Raw genomic sequence first — 21,853 nt, 5'->3', positions numbered from 1 at the left:
TGGTATAAAAAACAATTTTATTGCATTAAAAGTTATCTCAATCTTTTTTGACATAAATTGAAAGATATTCATAACAATCTCGCAGTACTTAAGGTGGCTAAATAAAGCTCATTTTATGAATTATAAAAAATAGTTCTGATAATTTACATTTCAAATTCAACGCAATTTGTTTTCTTATTTATCTTTACTTTTATTGAAATGATTAATTCATAAATTTCAGTGTGAAATACTTTTTTGATCACCAACTTACATCTAATATAATTTCAAACGACTTTGGACTTTTAGCTGCTAAAACTTCTATAGGAAATATGTACATATATATATAAAGTATATATGTATATAGTGACATCACTTATGCATATTTTTCCGTTAAAAAAAAGTGTATTAAAACTAGCATAAAAAAACATTTAAAAAAAAAAGGTGAAAAGGTAAGTAAGTAGAGTAAATCGTAGTCATGAAAATGGAAGAGCAGCGGACACATCACACGGCGCAAAGGAATAAGTATTTTGGAAAAATTTGGAGAAAGTTGATGCTTCACCATGGTCGCCAGACAACGAGACGTTGTTCCACCAACTCCGCCAGTTGGCGTTGCCTTTGCTGTCGCTTGCGCTCAAAGATCTGATGGCGTATCTTCAGGAGAATGCTATCTCTAGGCGCCGTCGCATTGCTGCTGCAGAAGTTGCTGCTGTTGTCCTCGCTGATGCTGGATGGCTGGCTGTTGTCGCAAGTATTCAACTGCTCCATGAGCAAGTCCATGTCATGTGTTGTGGTTGCTCCGGTTGCTCCGGTTGCTGTTGCTTGCAATTCACAAAGTGGCTGCTCTGCATCGTCGCCTTTCATCTGCTGCATTCTGAGACGCTGTCGCTGACGCTAAAGAGTTTTAAGGAGCGAGAGTTAGTTAAAAGTTGTACTCTGATTGAATAATTTTGATTACCTTCTTGCGTGACGCATTCTCGGCGAGAAAGTGATAAAGTTGCTGGAATTGCTGCTCGGCAATTGCATCCTCAGTTGTGTCCTGTTGTTGTTGCTGTTGCCTCACCTCGAGTCGCTGCAATTGACGCTGTTTAATTGCTGCTTGCACCTTGCATTTGGTTGCCATGCTCAAATCCATATTGTTGCATTGCATTTGCCTCAGATGTTGCTGCTGCTGCTGTTGCTGTTGTTGACGCTGCTGTTTCAGTATTTTGTATATGACTCCCATAATGATCAGCGGCTTATTTTTTTGTTGTACTCCCGTCGAGCTGTGCGCAGTGACTGTTCAAAATTGTTGGCATACTCAGTGTCTTATATGAGCTCCAGAGTAAAAGAGAGAGAGAGAGAGAGAGAGAGAGTGCGTGACTAAAAGAAGAGCGGGTGTGAGAACGCCAGCAACAGCAGCAGCAGCAGAAGTCGGTGCATTTTTGGAAAATGTATACCAAAAAAAGAATGAATATAAAAATAAAAATAAAATATATATAAGTATATGTGTGTGTGTGCCTGACACATTGCGCGCCAAACTTCAACTCCGTTATGCGCTGCATGCTATACGAGCCATTGGCTCAAGTGTAGCACTATTTTCCTCTTCGCTGCCGCTGCTCATTACAATGCCTTTGGCAACAACACATGTGGCACTCGCAATGCAGCTAATAATAGCACACACACACTCGTACACACGCACACACACACACACACACACACATACATGTCTGCAATACTTTCGCTGCATTAGCAACAGCGCATGTGGCCTCATCCCAGGCCTCATGTCCGCATGCTTGGCGCCCATTCCAATTATCGACTTCAACTGCTGAGCCCGCCTTTCACTGCATACTCTATCCACCTCAGGCGGTCCATCGACTCTGCCATGTGGCTTGTCAATTTCCTCGCCTTAAGAATTTGTGATGTATTTACATTGCATTTTGAGGAGAACAATTTAATTATACTGATTTATCCACAATTATTTTGTAATTATCATTAAAAAGCGTTATGTATTACTATATATACAAAAAGCAAAAGTATTTTTTTGAAACACTGAACAATAAGAAAAATATTATGTATAAGCAACAAGAGTTTAATAAATTATAAATGTATAAAAAAAATAAATATAATAAATTGAAATGTGTGAGCGCAGGTCCTCTTTATTTAATTCGTGAACATAGACAACCCCATATTTTTTTGGCATCGTAGTACGTATATCTTAACAGTACTTAATTTTATTTAGTGTTATTATTTCGCTAACCTTGCCATACTATAATGTATCCAGCACCGCCAGCCTATTAAAAATGTGATATACCTTACAAAAGTTTAGAATTAAATTAAAATATTTTGCACTTTTTGCTTAGCATTAATGTACTTTACCAAAAGAATCTCTTAACCATAAAAATGTTCATCAATTTAGTGCATCCCGTATTCGTATATTTTTGAATACCATTGTTTATAATTATTTATATTTAATATATACATATTACATAGTCTTTTCGCTTATTTTCATTTTCATTTTCGTTTTCGTTTTGTGTGACAAGATGCTGCTTTGGCATAACCAGGGAAACGATCTCAAGGCAGGACTGGCCATTTATAAATAGCGCCTGGGAAAAAACACTTTGCCACAGCGTCACACACGCACACACGCGCACACACAGTCCCTTTTTCTTGTGGCTGTGTGTCTGTGTCACGGCATGCACTTGAACTCCGTCCGCATTTACATGTTGCACGAGTATTCATACAGAGAGAACAAAATTACGTTCTCAATATTAGACTCGCTTTCCTGGGTTTCAGATTTTTCCATCTTATTTGATTCGACTTTAGTGCAATCTTGAAATGGAAATATATTCTTATATTCAATCTTGAATTTCAAAATTAGTTTCATCTTAGTTCAATTGAGTGTTTTCTTGAAATATAAATATGTTCTAAAATTCTATGTTAAGTTTCAGAATTTACATTTTGTTTTGAAAATTGCAAATATATTCCTAAAATCTATTTTGAGTTTAAGAATTTGTCCATCTTATTTGTATTGACTTTTATGCAACCTTGCAATAGGAATATATTCTTATATTCAAACTTGAATTTGAAAATGTTTTGATCCTTTTAATTTTGTTTTATACTTTTAAATTTCAAGTGTCTCCAATCTACATCTAGTCTTCATTTAAGTGTTTGTTCCTGAAGAATATTTCTTGCTTTTATCTAAAGTTTTTTTTTCTGTGTATGCATCTCTCAGCCGCTCAGCCGCTCATCCGCTCACACTCGCGCTTCCTCTCGCTTATCAGCCAATATGCCTACTTCTCAGTTCGTCTGCCTGCTCGCACTCATTCCTCATGTCATTCCGTTACTCTCTCCCTTTCTCGTTCCTTTCGATATCCCTGTGTTGCGAACATACATCCATATTATTATCACAAGCCTATCATGCCTTGCTGCTGCGTTTTTGTCGCATTGTTATTGTTGTTTTCCTTTTTTCCTTTTTTTTCGTTTTGGTCTTGTGGTTGTTGCTATTTTATGATCGTCAAGATGTTTCAAAGTGCATTTCAAGTGCGTTACAACTTGTGCCTATTTTTAGATGCTTGGGAATACGAGAGATAAAACAACGAGACTGAGACTGAGACTGAGGCGAAGACTGACACCGAGGGCACTATAGACTACAGCTATGAGCTGAAGGATGAAAGTGGTTTCTAAAGATTTCATGTTAATCATAAAGAGACAAGTGAGAACGCTACAATGGAGACACTTGCTGCCCTAATACGCTTGCATTGTGTTGTAAGAAGTGTTTAAAAATAACTCAAGCCGCCACCGATAATATATTTAAATGGATAGATATACGAATGTTCCACATATTTCGACAAATTTAATAGATTCGTTGTGGATGTGTAGGAATTAAGAAAACATAAAAGCTGTCCTATAATTCGTTTTTTTTTTTTTTTTTTTACTAAAATACAAAAATGTAAAAACTAACTAATTACTAAAATATTGAAATGTTAACACTAAGTAATTTAGGGAAAATACTAAAGTTTTCCTTTTATTTATTTTGGTTTACTTCAAATTTGTTAGTAATTATTTCAATAATTTTTTTTTTCTTTCAAATATAAATCAAATTTTTTAGTAATTATTTCATATTTTTTTTTATTTTGTGTCAAATAGAACTCAATTTTATACCTTGCATTAAGTATTATACTTTGTATTTTAATGCTTTTGAATTCCATGCTTTTAATATGATTGCAATAATGAATATCTGAATAATAAGCAAGCAACACAAAGTTGACAACGATCAACTCCCACTTATATAAAGACCTAGTATAAATTTTAACAAATTGTAATTAATTTTATTTAAATTTTATTAACTGTGCCAAATATGTTGCTATGTATATGGGTCACTGACAATGCCTTTCTAACAGTTTGTCCCAGTTCTTATTTATGTGAGAACAAGCTACATAAGCAGCAAAATCAAGCCGAGTGTCTTATTCAATCCCCTTTATGTTGAGCTGACACTTTGACTTCACTGATGCGCCCAACGCAAGGGTCCAGCTCTTTAAAAGTTTGGGAGAATATATCACTCTGTGGGGGCCGCAGCCACCGGCTGTTCAGCAGATTGCAGCCCTGACAAATTTATGTACACACACACACACAAATCTTTACAAGTCACGATTTCTCACGATCTTCTGAGCAGTTGGCCAAAGTTCGCAGACCCGAAGAGGCGACAAGCTGTCAGATGAGGTATAAACGATCTGTATGTATGTCAACTAATATTGTATTATAAATTATCGATTTTTAATACTCATTGTAATTTTAATATTTTTGCTAAAAATATTCTTTATTACAAAATGTATATTTGAAACAATACTAAAATAAATAGATGGAATGACAGACTTTATTTGCAAAAACATTACAATGTACGTATTTATTTTTTAGTACATGTACATTGAAATTCATTTCAGAAAGTTTATAATATGTGAGAGTTTTGTAAATACTTTTTAGCCGAGTATTAGATGCATTCTCGTTGCAATGGAAAATCAAGTTCAACCCCTTTTATGTGCATTTCCATCACTAAATCCAAGTGTTGAGATTCTTCCCCAGAAATCGGTGTGTTAATCATGTGCAGCATCGTTGAGCGTGGGAATGTTTCACTTGCAGCAATCTTAAAATATCTTTGCGAATGATGAACAGCAACAATGGGTTACACAAGGCGGAAAGCTTAAGTTCAGTTATTCGACTGTGAGATGCCCATTAAAAAATTTGTGCGAACATAACATTTACGTAATATGCAGAAGAAAGCATCTCCGACCCTACACAATATACATATATACTCGTATATATATATATTTGACCTTCTCCAACAGTCGAGATGATATAGCAAACTGGATTATATTTACTTTATATATTTGATAGATTAGTTTTTAATCTAAAAAAAAGGCAAAAAGCAATACAGAAAGTTGGTGGATTTTAGAATTAAGTAAACAGAGCTCAGACGTTTTTATTTTCTTCTCGTTCTTCTTCTCATGTGCACTGAAAAAAGACCAGTTTCAAGAACATTCGTCTTAAAAATTGTGTTCTGAAAATATGACCGATTTAAGAACAAATTCTTAAGACGAAGAACATTCTTAGATCTAGGACCAATTGATAGATTCTTGAACTTTCTTAGTGTATGTAAATGATTGTTAATTATTATGAAAACTCATTTCATCCAATAGGTTATTTAAACATTGAATTTTTATTTTTTACTGATTAACAGGAGTATCGAGATCATTATATAAAAACAACACAAAATTCAAGATTATACGGTATGAATTTCTTCGCAGAAACAAAGTTTCGTTACTTTAAAGCAAGCGCCCTTGAATTGAAGATTTCAATCGTTGAGCATAATATTTATATCGGAAAATTAGAAGAAGAAAATCTTTTGAATGATCAATATGTTTGAATTTGAGTCTTAAAACATAAATGTTGAAACTTCTCTGAAAGACTTTATGATGCTATGTAGACTTTATTTTATAAAATAATAAAATAATTAATCTGAAAAGTCTTTGTTCAAGTAGTTTTCCATTTATGAATTGTTGTTTCATTTCTACGTGTATATATGTACATACATATACTCGAATTTGGATTCCGTTACACTTTTGACTAATGATTAATATAGATCAGCTTCTAATTTCGATTAGTCATTCCAATATCGCTATCTGGATCCCCAAAGCCAATAACAAAAACTTGACAAACAAATTACCGAATTAAAACAATGTAAAGTTGTTGAGTTATCATTAATAGAACGTAGGAATATTTATAATAATAGATTGTTAAATATTTGTTGTTGTGTGCTTAATTCTGTGTGTGTGTGTGAGTCTGTTTGGCTTGTTATAATATTCAACTTAGTCACTAATTCGTTTCTATGTACAATTGTTTTAACTGTTTTTTGTTGTTGTCGAGCGTAAGAAGCGCGAAAATTGATTGTTGCTGCATTTTGTTTTTGTATTGTAACATTTTGTTTGTTATTTAGAAACGTAATTTGCTTGCAGTTAATTGTCATTATTAGTTAAATATCATCATTATTTGAAATCTCTTTGATCGGATTTCCACATGTAAGCGGCTTAATTACTATCTAATAATATAATGTATTTTTTTTTTTGTCGTTTTCTTTAATATTTTTTTTATATTTGCTTATGAATTTCGGTGAGGTTGAAAAGGCATGCAAACATGTTGTGCGTAATTCTTCGATAACAAAAAAACATTGCAAATTGAGTAAAATATTACAGCAATATGAATACGTAATCTATATATAATTTGGCGTTTATGATGCATAATTATACAATTATAAGCTAATAGTATATATTGCTTATGTTACAATAACATGTGTGTTTTCATTTTTTCTATCAGAAACCTGAACATGAATAAATATAATAAATTAGCTTAATATTGCTGCAGTTTCTAGTAATACCAAACGTCTTGTTTATTATTTAAGAAGTATTTCGTTAATTTATGACACGTTTGCCATATTTGTTATTAGATTAATTATTGCATAATAAATTTATTAATTAATATTTCATGGATTTTCTAAAAATTGTCTTAGTAAAAATTAAAATACCATTAGAAAACAGAAGAATATTCCATAAATAAACTTTATTTGGAGAATTCGTCTGCTGTTACATTTCAGTAAAGTGTTCAATGTTCCATTACGATTAAAACAAAAAAATAAACTTCTTTTTCTGCTGCACTTGAAAAATTGCTTCTACTGAAGAATCTAGTTGGTCAAATACAACTGTGAGTACAAAATATAATTAAAATGTGTGTGAAAGACAAAATCATGCAAAATAAAGTACCCAAAATTTGATTACCGATATCTAAATTTGATCTATAAAAGTTGCTGCAAGCTACAATACAAATAAAAACTAATGAAAAAATAACGATATGAAGGATATGTTTTTTTAAAAATTTGTAAAAAAGTAAAAAGAACTTGCAATATTTAACAAAAACTGTTTTCTTATGTGAATCTAATAAAGTTATTAAAATTATTAACATGGGTTTATTTTTCGCGTTATACATATCGATGCTTATGTCAAACAAATTAAATTAATTCATTAAATGAAAACTTCATTGCCTAGATTTGTGAATAAAACCCACGGGTTTTAAGTGTTTGAACTTCAATATTTATATTTATCTATTCGGACAAACTCCACACAAATGTGCAAGATTCACTTATGTATATTGCATAGAAATATGAGTTGTTTTCTTATGATATTTTTGTCACATTTCTTTAAACCGTAAAATGATGATTAATTAAAAAAAAAATAATAATTTTGTACATTGTGGAACTTCATTAATATTGTTGTTGAGTATATTTGAGTGGAAATTGCCTTCCTTTGATCTTTATTTTGTAAGAATTATTTATAGGTTTGAATTTTGTTGAGATTTAAATAAAATGTCATTGATAACATTTCTTTTTTTATTATAGTATGTAAATACTTGCGTAGATAGTGTTTTCTAATAGTTAAGATTTGTTTTTAAAATCGATTTTTATTGTTGTTTTTTTTTTTTATTGTTGAGTTGAAGAATGTTTTAATAAAGCTGAACCACATATAAAATAGAAATTAATTAAACATGATGATAGAAGATTGTTGTAGAGAGGAAAGTATACGTAAGCAGAAGAAGATTAAATGATTCGAGATGGTTACGCTTGTAGCAATTAAAGGATGTATATAGAGGGAGATAGCGTTTATGTTTATCAAATAATTTCCAGAGAGCGAAAGAGAGAGAAAGAAATAGAGGAGTCAGTGTAGATGTATGTTTATGTGTGTGTGTGTGTGTGTGTGTATGTGTATGTGTGTTGTGAGAAGTTGTGATAGTTTTGCAAGGCTCAGTTATAAAAGATTTCTTAATTACAAGTGCATTGTAAAATGTAAGTATCATTTATATAAAATTAGTTTTTTTTTTTTTGTTTGCAAATTTTCAAGCTCAAATTGTAGTAAAGAATGCTTTAATAAAATAAATAGCAAAATATTATATCACTTAGTAAGGCATGCAGAAATATAGTATATAAACTGGGTATATTTATAGTAAGTTTGTATATATATAAATTTTTTTGGTTTTTGAAATAACATTTCAATAGAGTAGCAACATCTAAGACATTCCATCATCGCTCCAAGTAACAGAAGGCTTAGCCAGTTCATGAGCGGATTGTGTGCATGTAAATTTTGTTGTAATAGCTAAATGATATAAATTTTCTTGAATATAAATAAATATTCTTGCGTCAGATATGCAGCGTTATTTTGAGATAATATCTAAGAAAAAACCAAAAAAAAAAGTATATTATTTGAACGATATTTGCGTAGCATATTTGATAGTTCAGTGACAGATTGATTGTCTGCGCATTGAAGCTAAGCTAATTTGTAAACAAAATTATTACACACACACACACACACACAATCTCGGGGATCGTTCTCATAAACGTGCTACATTGGAAGATAGTTTATTTTGCATACGACATAAGAACTTGTTGCATTGAATATATAGTAAATAGTTTATAGTATATATGCTAGTAGTAGTGTCCACATTTAAAATTCAGAAAGTTGCAAATTGGAGAAAACCGAATTTGTTGAATATGTTGTACATTAGCAAATTAAATTTGTAACAATTCATTCGATTCGATTATCAACAGTTATTGCTGTCACCGAGCTCAGCAAAAAGGCAAAAGAGTCGAGAGATGAGAAAGCATCTACTACATTTCGCGATTTAGAATTTACACTTTATTTTTCTCTGTAGCAAGTGTGTATATAAATATTGTTATTATTATTTTTTTTTGCCTTTTCTATTAACAGCTATAGCATACATATATATATATATATATATATAATTTTATATATACATATAAATATTTTAATGCTTAAGTATTGCTCTTTGCGGCAATTCTTGACTACAATATTTCAATTTTATTTAGTATAAGTAATTTGTTTCACAAAAAAAAAATCCAACTATAAATTTGTTAAAATTTATTTTGCGTGGGTGGTTTTTGAGATATCTCTTCGACTTTTCGTTCAGTTAATTCGTTCATTTTAGTTTTAGCATTATCGTTTTTTTGCAAGCATTTCAATAAAAATGCCCTCATAATATGTAGAACAAATGCCTAATATTTATGTATATATATATGTATGTATGGGATACACATATACATATACGAACATTTTGTATACTTATTTATGGGTTGCTTTTAACTAGCATATGTATATGTGTGTGTATATGTATATATTTATTTTAACAATGTATGTATTAGTTGTTGTATGTATAAGTAATTTTAAAAAAGCGTTTTCAATTATTTAAATTGGTGTTTTATGATTACAAATTCTGCATAACATTCCTTAGCGGCTTTCAATATTTAAATATATATGTATATGTAGATGTATATGTATATGTATATGTATATGTATATGTATGTATAATAATTACTTTCGCTTTATCGTAACATGTTATTATAATTTGCAATTAGTTGGAGTTTCACTCAAATCGAATTCATTTTCAATTTTCAGGGTTTGTTTTCTGTTTTTTTTTTCATTTTTTCATTTTTTGGTTTTTGTTGTTTTGCTCTATTTTTGTTTTATTTATTTTTGCATTCTAAGTTTGCTGGCTTCAATTTGTGGATTTTAATATATTTTTTATATTTTATTGGCCGCGGCTTTGGGGCTAACAAGCTGCCGCCAGGCAAATGGCAAATGTATATTACGTATGTATGTTTATGTTTGTGTTTATGTATGTGTATGTGTGTGTATTTGTGTATCTGTGTGTGGGAGGTAAAAACTTCTTGCAAATTGATTTAGTCAATAGATATCAAACCATATATTTTTTGTTGTATTTTATTGTGCACGAATTCGTTGACTCTGCTTCGGGGCATAGTTCCATCTCTCTTTTTTTTTGACAATCTTGAAATTCAGCGCAACTATTTATCTTGCGGTTAATCACCACCTAAACTTAACGCCTGAACTATACGTGGATCAGCTTTACTACCTTCGCGGAATTCTTCTAGGGTGAGACGATCATCGTGATTCTTATCCATCTGATCGAATATCTTATCCACTCGCTTCTGCGGTGTGTTCTCATCCTCCGTTTGCGGTTGCTGACCCTGCTCGAAAAGAGAATGAATGAATGTGAATATATTCGACAAGGAAGTGCGCATAGTTCGACAACACGCTGATCTCTTACCACCATCTGATATATGGCATCAACAATGTTGTACATTTCCTCCCGTGTTATGTAGCCATCATTATCGACATCGTACAGACGGAAGGCCCCTAAAGAATGAAAAGACAAATACATTACGAAAGCAATATATTAAGAAGTAAGAAAGCTTCAGTCGAGAATAATATAATGTAGTTTTAATTATAGGTACTAAAAATTGTTACTCTAGCTTTGAAGTTATATTAAATATATTAAAAGCAGCCAAAATAGAAATTTGAATAGCTTACAATGTAATTTCTCATCCAGATTTCCGCGTGATGTTATGGAAAGCGCACGAATGAATTCCTCGAATTCAATAGCTCCATCCTGTCAAGAATACACATTAGATATATGGAAATTGTAAATTCTTACAGGTACTTACATTATTTTCATCGAATACCCGAAACACCAATGAGGCAAATTTACTGGGATCCCCATCCGGAAAGAATTGTTTATAAATTTTGATGAATCCCTGTGAGCAATAATGGTAAACATAAAGAAAATCAGATAACTAATTACCAAATTAACACACATGTATTTCCATATGTATGTACATTCAAATACATTTCAAATTCTTATAAACTAAAGCAAACATGCAGCAAGCGCTAAAAGTATTTAAATTTTGCTTGCATATTCTTTTTGGTTCAATTTGAAAGATTTCTCGATTAATATTTATGTCAATATCTATTTTTTGCCAGACTGGATAGAACAATCACAAATGATAGAAGATTAGTATTTTAGGATTTTTATTCTTACAAAATACAATTTAGTTAAAGGTTTTTACATTTTTCCATTCTTCTTTTAATAAAGCAATAGTTTAAATGTCTTGCGAAAAAGTTAATAAATGAAGAAGAGTTAACGTTTAAGGTATAAAAAGGAATATCGAATGACTGAATGGTATAGAAAAATATTTAAAAAAGTATCAAAATTAAATCGCATTGAATTGTTTAAAAAAAATGAGTTGTTACACATAAATTATACATTATAAAAAGAGATTTTCTTATTTAGGTTAGCAGTAAATAAATAAAATAATTTCCCAATGCAATGCCAAAAAAGGAGTCTGGCCACAGACACAAACAAAATGCGATGATGAGTAATCTGGAATGCCAGAAAAGCATAAAGTTGAAATATTTAATATTTATTTCAAGTGCCTTCCATAAAAAATTAAGTAAATAAAAGATGCCGATTAGTATTTCTGTTGTGGTTGTTTGTTGTTCGCATTGGCTAAGTACGGGAAAATGGCAACTATAAAAGTCACAACTGCCTACAAATATATGCGGAAGTAGTAATCACATCTCTTTAAACAGTTTTTTCATTGGAAAATCGATGTGGATAAACGAACACTAAACTGAATAAAATAGAATATGTATTGTTTGCTATAAACAGGGTATCTCAATGTCGAGAACTCTTGACTTTTGCTATTTTATGGCACAGCGCTTACAAATACTTTATACTTGTTTCTTTTTGTTTTTCGTTTTTGTTATGGTTTTATGGCTTTTTGCTAATAGGATTCTTTTGCGGTTAGTTATGAATACATTGAATGCGAGTAGTTGAGAAAAACACAAGCGAAAATTAAATGGTTTTTAGATCTAAAATAATAAGTGAACAGCAAAACGAACTCAAATTGTACAATGCTCTACTTACTTGTTCAGTCAGCAAGCCATTCGGGCAGTCTTTGAGAAAACCTTTGTGCCTTTTTATCGTAGAATATTCAGAAGTCAATCGCAAGTCAAGATCAAGAGGTGTGTGTGTTTGTTTTTTTTTTTTGATTTTTGTTTTGGATAGCACACAGTTCACAGATCATTCAGGTAATAGATGAAGCCAGACCAGAGAAAAGAAATCACAGAGAAAAAGAGAGAGATGGAGAATAGAGAGATAAAGAGAGAAGAGAGAAAGTGGGGGAGAGTTGTTTCAAGATTAACATAGTTACGAATACGAATAGCTTAAAGTTGTTCACGAAACTTTAAAGATACATTTCGGTTTTTAGGTACAAAAAGAGATTATATTAATCTTATATATTTATTATATTTATACACAGAGAATCGAATGAGAATTATAAGTAAATATATATATATATATAAAGGATTTATAGTTTATGAATAAAACCAGGGATATTAGTAAATGTTATTTGTGGTCGGAAAATAGCTGCATATGAATGAGAAAAATGTACACAATGTTAACGTAGTATTATACATAATTATGATTGCTATTATAATTGGATCTCAACACTTTGCGGTGCATTATTTAATGCCAATTAAGTTGTGCAGCATTTTACATGCCGATTGGATTGGCATGAAAAGAATTTCAACTTATTTACATGTTTGCGCATCGACTCGCGCTTAAATGAATTATTCATAATTATTTTTTATATTTTGACAGAATCTGAATTTCGAAAGGAATGACAGCGAGAGAGAAAATCACAATTTAAGTGGAAGTTAAATTGAATTAAAAGGCGATTCATTAATACTAAATATTGTACAAATTAGCACAAATAATCCATAAAAAAACAAATAGAAATTCAATAATTCAGTTCTCACCATTGCCGTATCTCCTTCTCGGTAACTGAAAGGGAACAAGAAATTCAAACATTATTATTTTATCTAAATACAATAGGTAGTTAATGGGGGAAAAGTAATTTAGTTAAGATGTGAGCATAAGCCATTGCAAGCTTCAGCTATTTTGATAATGAATTAACAATAAATTTAAGCATTTATCTTTATGATAAATCAAAAGTTATTTTGAGTTTATAATTCTTTTTTATAGTTGACATTTAGTTTTAGTATAATAACGAATACAATTCCTTATTACAATTAGATGAGCCAGAACGACCAAGGGCATTGAGCTTGCTATTTCAATAAAAAAAGGGTTTGATTTGATTATAAATAATTATAAAAAAAGACACAAATTATTAAATAACCAAATTAAATATAAATAAGTTTGAAAATAATAAGTGTTAAATTTATAAATAGAAAAAATTTCATTATCTAATTATTTATCTTTCCTATCTTTCTAATTAAAATTGAATACTTAGATTGCAAAAATAAATCATAAGTTTCCTTTTAACACAAAATAAATAAACAAATATATTTTTCCAATGAAAATCGAAGAAGTAATCTTTAGAATTTACAATTGTAAGCTTCCCCTTTTTGCTGCACCACTCATCACAGGGTATAAATAACATAATCGGCAAATTAGGCAAACGGCAGTCAATCGGCGGACAGTCGAGTGAAGTGTGCACATGATTGTTTTGCTACGGCTTTTATCTGCCATCGAATAAAGTTTGTATTAATTGGAAAATGAAATTCATGCTCGTAATGGCATTGAGGACTAACCGAAGTGAAATCGTTTGCGTGTGCGAGCGAACACAACTCACAACTCACAGTTCGAAATTCGCAACTCGAAAGGAACAACTTGTGTACATTCAGCAACAAAAAAAAAAAATGTTGTAGAGTGCCGTCGGGGAAGGGGGAGTGAGTCGCTTTGCACGCAATGCAAGTTGGCAAGTTGGCTGCACTGTCGCTGAGCGAGCTCAAGTTGGGAAAAGCGTTCGTCCTTTGCATCAAAATATAATTCATTATAAGCCGCACAAGCAGCAGCAAAAGGACCCCTCTGGCCTTTGCCCTCTGCTCTGTGCCCCGGTGCCCTTTGCCCCGGTGCGCCTCGGTGTGTCCTCTTTTTAGCTCAGACCCCGGCAAATGAGCCAGTGGCACTCTTTTAAAAGTCTACGCACGCCAACGCGTCGTCTAAGTTAGCTTCGGGCCACGTTGATGTCGACTTTGGAGGACTTTTACTGCGGCTGCATAAATAATACATGTGTGTTAGTGTATGAGTATGTGTATGTATGTGTGTGTGTGTGTGAGTGTGTGTATCTTCCACCTCATGTGTCCCTCTGTGTGTGTTGATTTAGCGCCGCCAGCAGTAAAGCAAATTAGTTCATAGCCAGGCGCATTGAGTACGCTACTCAAAGATGCCCCTTCCATTCCCCTCCCTTCCCATCCCTTGCCATTCTATCCCTTCCCAAACTCTACCTGTGCCCACCTAACCGCACCCTCCATCTACCTCAAACCATCTTTAAGGGTGGCAATAAAGAAAACGCAAAAAAAAGTTTCCATTTAAATGTACTATACAAAAAGCGGAATTTCTTTTCGTTTTTCCCAATGTGTGTATCTTTTTCATCCGCCAAAAGACGTGTTTGTGATGCGAGTGTGTTTGGCCTGAAGTGATTGTTAATCATTTTTTTTTTTGGGAACTTTTCATTCATGCGCTTGCCAAAAATAAAATGAGCAATAAGCCGCGTGGCATTTGACTTTTCCCTCTTTAATCTCTAAATTGAAAGTGACAATTACAACAAATATCATTTGGTTCCCCGAGTATCAGTATTTATTTGTACCACAAACACAAATGATACTTAAAATGAATATACATATATACAAATATTTTATTTTGTATTGCATACTAAGAAAGATCATGGCTCAAGTCACGTTTGGTGCATTCAATAATAACTACAGTATTTATGATTTGATCAGATAAAAATTGTAAAAGTTAAAGTTGCTTCTGGTCTATTTTGTTCCCTACTTGTCTAATTTGGAAAAAGAATTTTATAGACATATCAAATATAATATATGGTATAATTTAGTAGTCTTTCAGTATTTTATTTGTATATATTTTAATTGTGCATTGCAATGCATTGTTTTGCTTTTACTTAACATACGTAGGAAGTAGAAGTATACCAAATTTGGATTCTTCAGAATATTAATTCGGTATATTTTTGGAATAATTCAGCACTGTTTTGTTTTTACTTAAATAAACCTTCAGTATAATTTAGTATTTTTTTTCAGTTTGGTATATTTTAATAACGCACTATGTTGCTTTTATTTAAAATTAACAGTGGTTTCTCAGAGTCAAACACACTCGGCAACAGATTTCCTACATGTTTTAATAATAACTGAAAGTTAATTGAACAAGCCTCGTTAAGCATTAAATGCAACAGAAGTATTTAGTATATTCGATACTTTTTTAAGCTATTTCTTTAAATACGAAATTGGACTTTGGTATAAAAAACAGCTCTGTAAATGGTAATACGAGTTTTAAGGATAGAGTATTTCGCAGTTGCTTTTTTGTTGTTCACTTTTTTGGGTGAACTGATTTAATTTAACTTTTTTACAAACTCACACTGCTGCGCTTAACTCTGCACCTCGACGCACACACCTACATTGCATGTAATGAGAGCTTACCGCCTGGGAGTGGTCACATAGTACTGCTAATTAATGAATGGCTGCCAAAGGCCTTGCCATCAACCACATACGAGAATTCACAGAAAAAAATGCAAAAAAACCAACGCTAAACGAAACGAGAAGAACAGAATATAAATATATACAAAATATAAGTGAGCTGCGCTGAAATTAAGGCACAACATCAAGATTTTCTCTTTAAGCGCTGATCAAGTGATCAAGGATAAAAAGACATTAAATTTCATTATGCAATTTAAAATATATTTCTTAAGAAGGCTACTCCCTATTATTTAACTATATTATAGTCTAAATTGAAAGACAACATGTAAAAAGTCATTTATAATATTAGTTAAAAGTGAAAATAACATAATACCCGCTTTAAACAATTTTCAATAGGTACAAGGTATTTTTGAATCCAGCTGAGACTTGCATGTGGGTGAATATTTATGTGCGGTGTGATTGTGTGTATATCTAGGTGAGTGTGTGTGTGTGTCACACACTGTTTTTAGCTGTTTGCTCTGTGTATCTTCATGAACATGTGGTTGCATGTGAACTCGTGCTGGCTTTAAAGCTGATTAAGAAACTCACAGTTTCAGTTAAATATTCAGAGTAAAAATTCTACTTTAAGCTGCTCCTATTTAATATTTACAATTTCGGAGATAATTCATTTATTTTTTAAGAAACTAGATTATAATAATCGAATAATACCAAAGAGATGTCAATTATATGTAATCATCATATGTAATTTTTTAACTGTTTAAGCATTATTGATGTAAATTTTATGGCATTTATGTATGTATGTGAAAATATTAAAAAATATACATACTACATAATGAATTCATCCTTCACCTAACTATAACCTTAAAATTGTGTTACTATTCAAGGCACTTTTTAAGTTAACTTGTGAAACATAATTTGTCTTTTGTCTTCAGTTTTACTGCTAATTGTAAATTAATTACAACTCATTCACTGTGATGCGTATCAAAACATTTAGTTGATCTTAAAATGAAGAGAATGATTCAGAAAAATTAAAATTAAATCTTGGCGGTTAACACTAGACATTTAAATACATAAATAAAATAAATAAATCAATAAAAAAATAACTCAAATATACAATAGAATATAAATTTGAATGGCAAAACTATACGACTTCTGATATTAATTTTGTTGCGTAATTAAACAATAATATGAAATATGAATATGTGGAGTACATATGGGCAATTCTCTGATGTCGAATGCGACATTTGTACGCATTCAAACTGAAAAAAAACATGTGCCAAGACATTATTTTAATTTTGTAAAAATTGAAACTTATAGCTCTCGGTTAGCACTATAATTGGTGCTAAGATGGATTTTGGGCAATTGTTCGTTTTCAAGAAAATTGCAAAAATGTTGCGCATTCGCACGCGACAAAAACAGAAGTTACTTTTTCAAAAACCAGTTCAAGCACTTATTTCAGCGAAACGTGATGAAAGATTTTAATGCAATTAATTTTAATGTATTATGCATATATTTATCTAAATAGTGTATTTGGTTTGACTTAAAAATATTAAGTTGTCTTTTTTTAAATTAAATTTTAATCACTGTCGCACGCGACATGTCGCACGCGACATTTTTTCCATCATACTTTTTATGCTGTTTTTTGTACTTTTTAAGTTCATTTGAAGAGCATATGAAGCATTTTCATAGTTTTTTAATATATTCAATATATATTTTTATTTTCAACTGAAATATTATACTTTAAAAAATAACTTTAATAAAGGTAAACAAAACGAAATATATTCATAACATGTACATAAGAAACATAATTAACTATTTTAAATTACATCATTAATGTCAAAAATTTTTTTATGAATATGCTGTTCTAGTAGATTTCGTTTGTTGGCCATTTCAGCAAAACAAATTCATTTGGTTTATACCCGGTATACTGTGCACATTCATTCTATCATTGTTTTTAATGACAAAGTCTCAATTGGCGCTTATGACATGAAATTTATATTATTTTTTACACATACAAAGAGTATGCATCATCTACACTAAAAAAAAAATAATTTAACGAAAAAAAAAAAATTTTTTTGCCATGTCGCACGCGACAAACTTTCAAAAATTCTTAAAAATGAAGTTGTGCTTATATTCATCCAAATTTTATTTTATTATATTTGGTAGAAAAATATGTGTTTGGACACAGTTTTGCATGCTCAATGGACAAAAACTTTAGATGCACTCATAACAAATGCTGTTTTTCACTGTCGCACGCGACAAAAATAGAAGCTGATTAGCTGAAAAGAAATTTACCGTTATAAGCTACTGCATCATTTCTTTTATATATTTTGTATATTCCTTGGATATTAAACAAGATATTAAATTAAGGGTATCAATGCATACTGACTCCCTTTAAGGAAATGAATCAAAACAAAACTTGCAGTAGAAATGTTCAAAACATAACTTTTGCTCATCTTCGACTTTGTATTGAAATTTTTCAAAATGTGTTATGAGTAAATGGAAAAATCGTTTATATTAGGTAAATTTAATATTTTCCCTATAAACAAATGTGAAGAAAACATGCTTTTATAGAGTTTGAATTTTTTTGGCGCCGGTTGCACTTTCTAGAGAATTGCCCATATGTGTATAAGGCAACAATGTGCCATTTGGATTTTTAATTACAGCTAATTTCATTTCGTTTAAAGCACTTTGCAAGAGCCCGCGTTGTAGCTGGCACAATATTATGCAGCATGTTGACTGTGACTGGAACCAGTGTCAAGTTGCCAGTTTGCCAATAAAACGAAGAGTGAACAGAGCGTGGGGAAAAGCAGCACAAGCAAGCACTCGAACATCATTGGCAGCCATTATACCACAGCGAGACAAACAGAGATAGCGCGCGAGAGAGAGGGAGAGGGAGTGACTAGGGCATTAGTGTAAGTGGAGAGGGGGAAAGGGAAAAAAGAAGAAGCATATTTTGCTGTTGTTGTATGAGCTTTAACTGATTTTGTTGTTGCTTGTTGCTTTTACACGTTTGATGCCAAGCAAAATGTCATGAGGAGACAAGCTGAATGTCCATTCATACGAATACGAATACGAATACGAGTGCGAGTGCGAGTGTGAGTCTGACTACTCATACACACACACACAGAGAGTAAGTGACAACGTGACAGTGAAGCAGATCTCGACTTGCATTGAACACAACAAACAGAACAAGTGCAATAATAATTTCTACATTGAATTGTATTTTGAGTGCCCCCGGAAACTGGCTGGATGCCAATGCGTGTGCAAAATGAACTGTCTCTCTATCTGTCTGGCTCAAGGCGCAGGACACCCATGACGAGCATCACTATTCCATTTTCCATATGCCAGCTTTTATCTCTCTGTGTGTGTGTGTGTGTGTGTGAAACTTATGTCGGATTTTTGCAGAGCAATAACCAAAAGCATCTGCCAAATAATTGCAGTTCAAATGGCCAACCAATTTTCTCTTTCTCAGTCGCAATTTGCATTACGAATGTGAATTTCGAGTATGAGTATGGAAATCATATTGATTTTAGCTAATTGCCGAGACCAGTTCAACCTTCATTCAAATTGATTAACAGCCAGACTTTCCAAACTTTCGGTTCATTGCACAATTTATTCTTTTTTGTGATTTGATATGCAAAGCAGCATACTCTTAGTTTGATACACGTACAGTTAAGCAAAAGGAAAAGAAAAAAAACGAAAACCAACAAAAAAAAGGCTGCAGAGCCAACGAAAATATCGAGCTAAAGGTATTGCCAATAACGAAGCCACTTTGATCCATGACCCTCAAATAAAGTCAAAGTGCTTTTATTAGGCTACTAGCGAAACGAAAAGGAAACAAAATGGAAAGGAAACAAAAAGGAAACTGCTTCGATATGGCTTGTGTATTAAATGTATTATTTTATCTATAGTAAACACAAATTTAAACGCTTTTTTTGTGCTTTATAGAGTAATATAGCTCTAGTTTATTCTAACTACGATATTTATTAGCTAATCATTAAGAAATTCGTAATGTCAATTTTAAATATGTCTTAAACGACTGTAAAATACATGTTTGTGATTACCTTGATTACTGATGAACAATTAAAAAATTCATTACAATATCCCCGCGACTTTTTTGACAACCTTATATATATATACTGGTTATTCAAATTAATATACCAACAATGCTAAATATACTGAAATTAATGTATTTTTCTAATGCTCGAAGATAGCTGCTTCTTTTTGTTAATCACACTTTAGATTATAAACTTTCTCTTTGCCATAATGAAATAATGAAAAACTTTGGATTCCATCGCCAAATCATATAAGTTGTATACTCAGTTAACCCAGCTTTATTCTTGCCTGAATAAGTAATGCTCTCTTAAAAAGGACTCGATTAGAGGGTCTCATATTTCATGCATAAAATGCAACTTGAAGAGGTTAACAGTCTAGCTGACCCATTGTATTGCTAATGCACAAAGAGTATAATAATAAATTGCTGGCAAGTAGTTGTGGACACAAAGCAATGAGCCACAGTACAGAGCACTGAGAGAACAGAAAACAGATAGTTGCACTTATTTCGCAATATGAAATACTTTAATGCTACACCATAATTCATATGGAGTTCAAGGCAGAGGAGTCTGACTAAAATGATTTGTGTACGCCAAAAGCACGAGAACACAGTTCACCAATGACTTTGAGAGGGGACAAAATAAACAAACAAAAAATGGAAGAGGATGTTAAGGGAAGATACTATGTATATATGGTTTTTTGTCGGGTACTCACAGTATGTGTCTGTTGTCAGACGATCAATGGTGTCCTGCTTCAATTTGGAGTTCTTCTTGCCCATTGTGTTGCCGATGGGCTATTTGTGTGTGCGTGTGTGTGTGTGTGTGTGTGTGTATAAGTGGGGTAGTGTGTGCTAGTATTGGGGTTGGGGTTGGGTCAGCGATGGGCAGCGAACGTTAACAGGTATTTGAAGGCGCGTGCCTTATCCGAAATCGTCTTTGTTTCAATCTGCAAGAATAAGTGACAAGAGATTAAAGATATGTAAGAGTGCGCGCGTGTCCCTATGTGTGTGTGTGTGTGTGTGTGTGAGTGTGAGTGTATATCAGCTGCGAGTCAGGCACATTTTGAAGGCGCAATGTCATCCATCATGCAGTAACCACAGCCCATGCACCTGCCATGGTCATGGAAGACCACGATGCCCATGCCATTCACCACGCTCACCACCCACTCACCACCCACCCAGTAACCACCCACGAAGCAAGCAACGAGCGCTGCCGCTGCGGGCAACAGACCCGTTGATGAATAGCAAAATGTACTTTGATATTTAAGCATGACAGCAATGGTTTTTTGTGTGTTTTTCTTCAACCAACACACACACACAGCCATATACCCATACACCCATACACACACATACACATACACTTGCAGGTGAGCAGCGACATGACGACAACATCCAGGGACAATGCCTAGACGTTGGCAAAAGGAGCTGTCGTCAGTCACTCACTCATTCATTCAGTCACTCAGTCAGCCAGTCAAGTTGCGCTATTTCGCCAACTTTTGTGTGTTTCTTTCAGCTCGTCGTGGCTCCCACGATATTCGCTCCACAATTGCAATAAAGCACAGAAGCAAATGCAAAGAAATCTTTAAAATAAATGCCATGATATAAACTGACGAAATCTGAACTCAAGTTTTTTTCACTAAGCTATAATTCTGACAGTCGACCTCGCCAGATGATTTAACTAAGCATCTGAAGCGATGGCGGCAATATGCAATTTAACTTCTGAATTTTAGAAAGCACAATTGCAAACTGGGCGAATATCTTCCTTGTGTACAAAGTTAGAGTCAAAGTTATTGCAATAGAAAATCAGAGAATAAATGAGTTTGGCAGTTGCAAACATATCTCAAAGTTATTATAAGTATGATATATAAATAAAATAAAATTTTAAGTTTTTAACTACACGAAATTCGTAGTTTTT

General features: G+C 32.4%; 2 protein-coding genes across 6 annotated transcripts in view; both read right to left on the bottom strand.

Annotated features, from left to right (window-relative positions):
- Positions 1-141: 141 nt before the first annotated feature.
- Positions 142-1,446, bottom strand: LOC132796311 (transcription factor SPT20 homolog). Its single transcript, XM_060807435.1, has 2 exons — positions 935-1,446; positions 142-870 (listed from the first exon to the last, which is right to left on the bottom strand). Exons 1-2 carry the CDS (start codon positions 1,199-1,201, stop codon positions 535-537), a joined length of 603 nt encoding a protein of 200 aa, XP_060663418.1. The 5' UTR covers positions 1,202-1,446; the 3' UTR covers positions 142-534.
- A 5,115-nt stretch (positions 1,447-6,561) lies between these two features.
- LOC132795983 (frequenin-2) overlaps positions 6,562-21,853 on the bottom strand; it is a 33,511-nt gene continuing 18,219 nt past the window's right edge. For all 5 annotated transcript variants that reach the window (XM_060806971.1, XM_060806968.1, XM_060806969.1 and 2 more), the window contains 7 exons: positions 20,655-20,885; positions 13,191-13,215; positions 12,298-12,346; positions 11,036-11,125; positions 10,902-10,980; positions 10,639-10,727; positions 6,562-10,558 (listed from right to left, as the gene is read on the bottom strand). In XM_060806971.1, coding sequence (XP_060662954.1) covers positions 10,391-10,558; positions 10,639-10,727; positions 10,902-10,980; positions 11,036-11,125; positions 12,298-12,346; positions 13,191-13,215; positions 20,655-20,718 — 564 coding nt within the window. In that variant the 5' untranslated portion in view covers positions 20,719-20,885 and the 3' untranslated portion in view covers positions 6,562-10,390. The remainder of the gene's footprint in view (positions 10,559-10,638; positions 10,728-10,901; positions 10,981-11,035; positions 11,126-12,297; positions 12,347-13,190; positions 13,216-20,654; positions 20,886-21,853) is intronic.

This window comes from Drosophila nasuta, chromosome X (assembly GCF_023558535.2).
Source record: "Drosophila nasuta strain 15112-1781.00 chromosome X, ASM2355853v1, whole genome shotgun sequence".
NCBI classification, from domain to species: Eukaryota; Metazoa; Arthropoda; class Insecta; order Diptera; family Drosophilidae; genus Drosophila; species Drosophila nasuta.
Note: the sequence above shows the minus strand (reverse complement) of the source record. Positions and strands in the feature narration are given on the sequence as shown.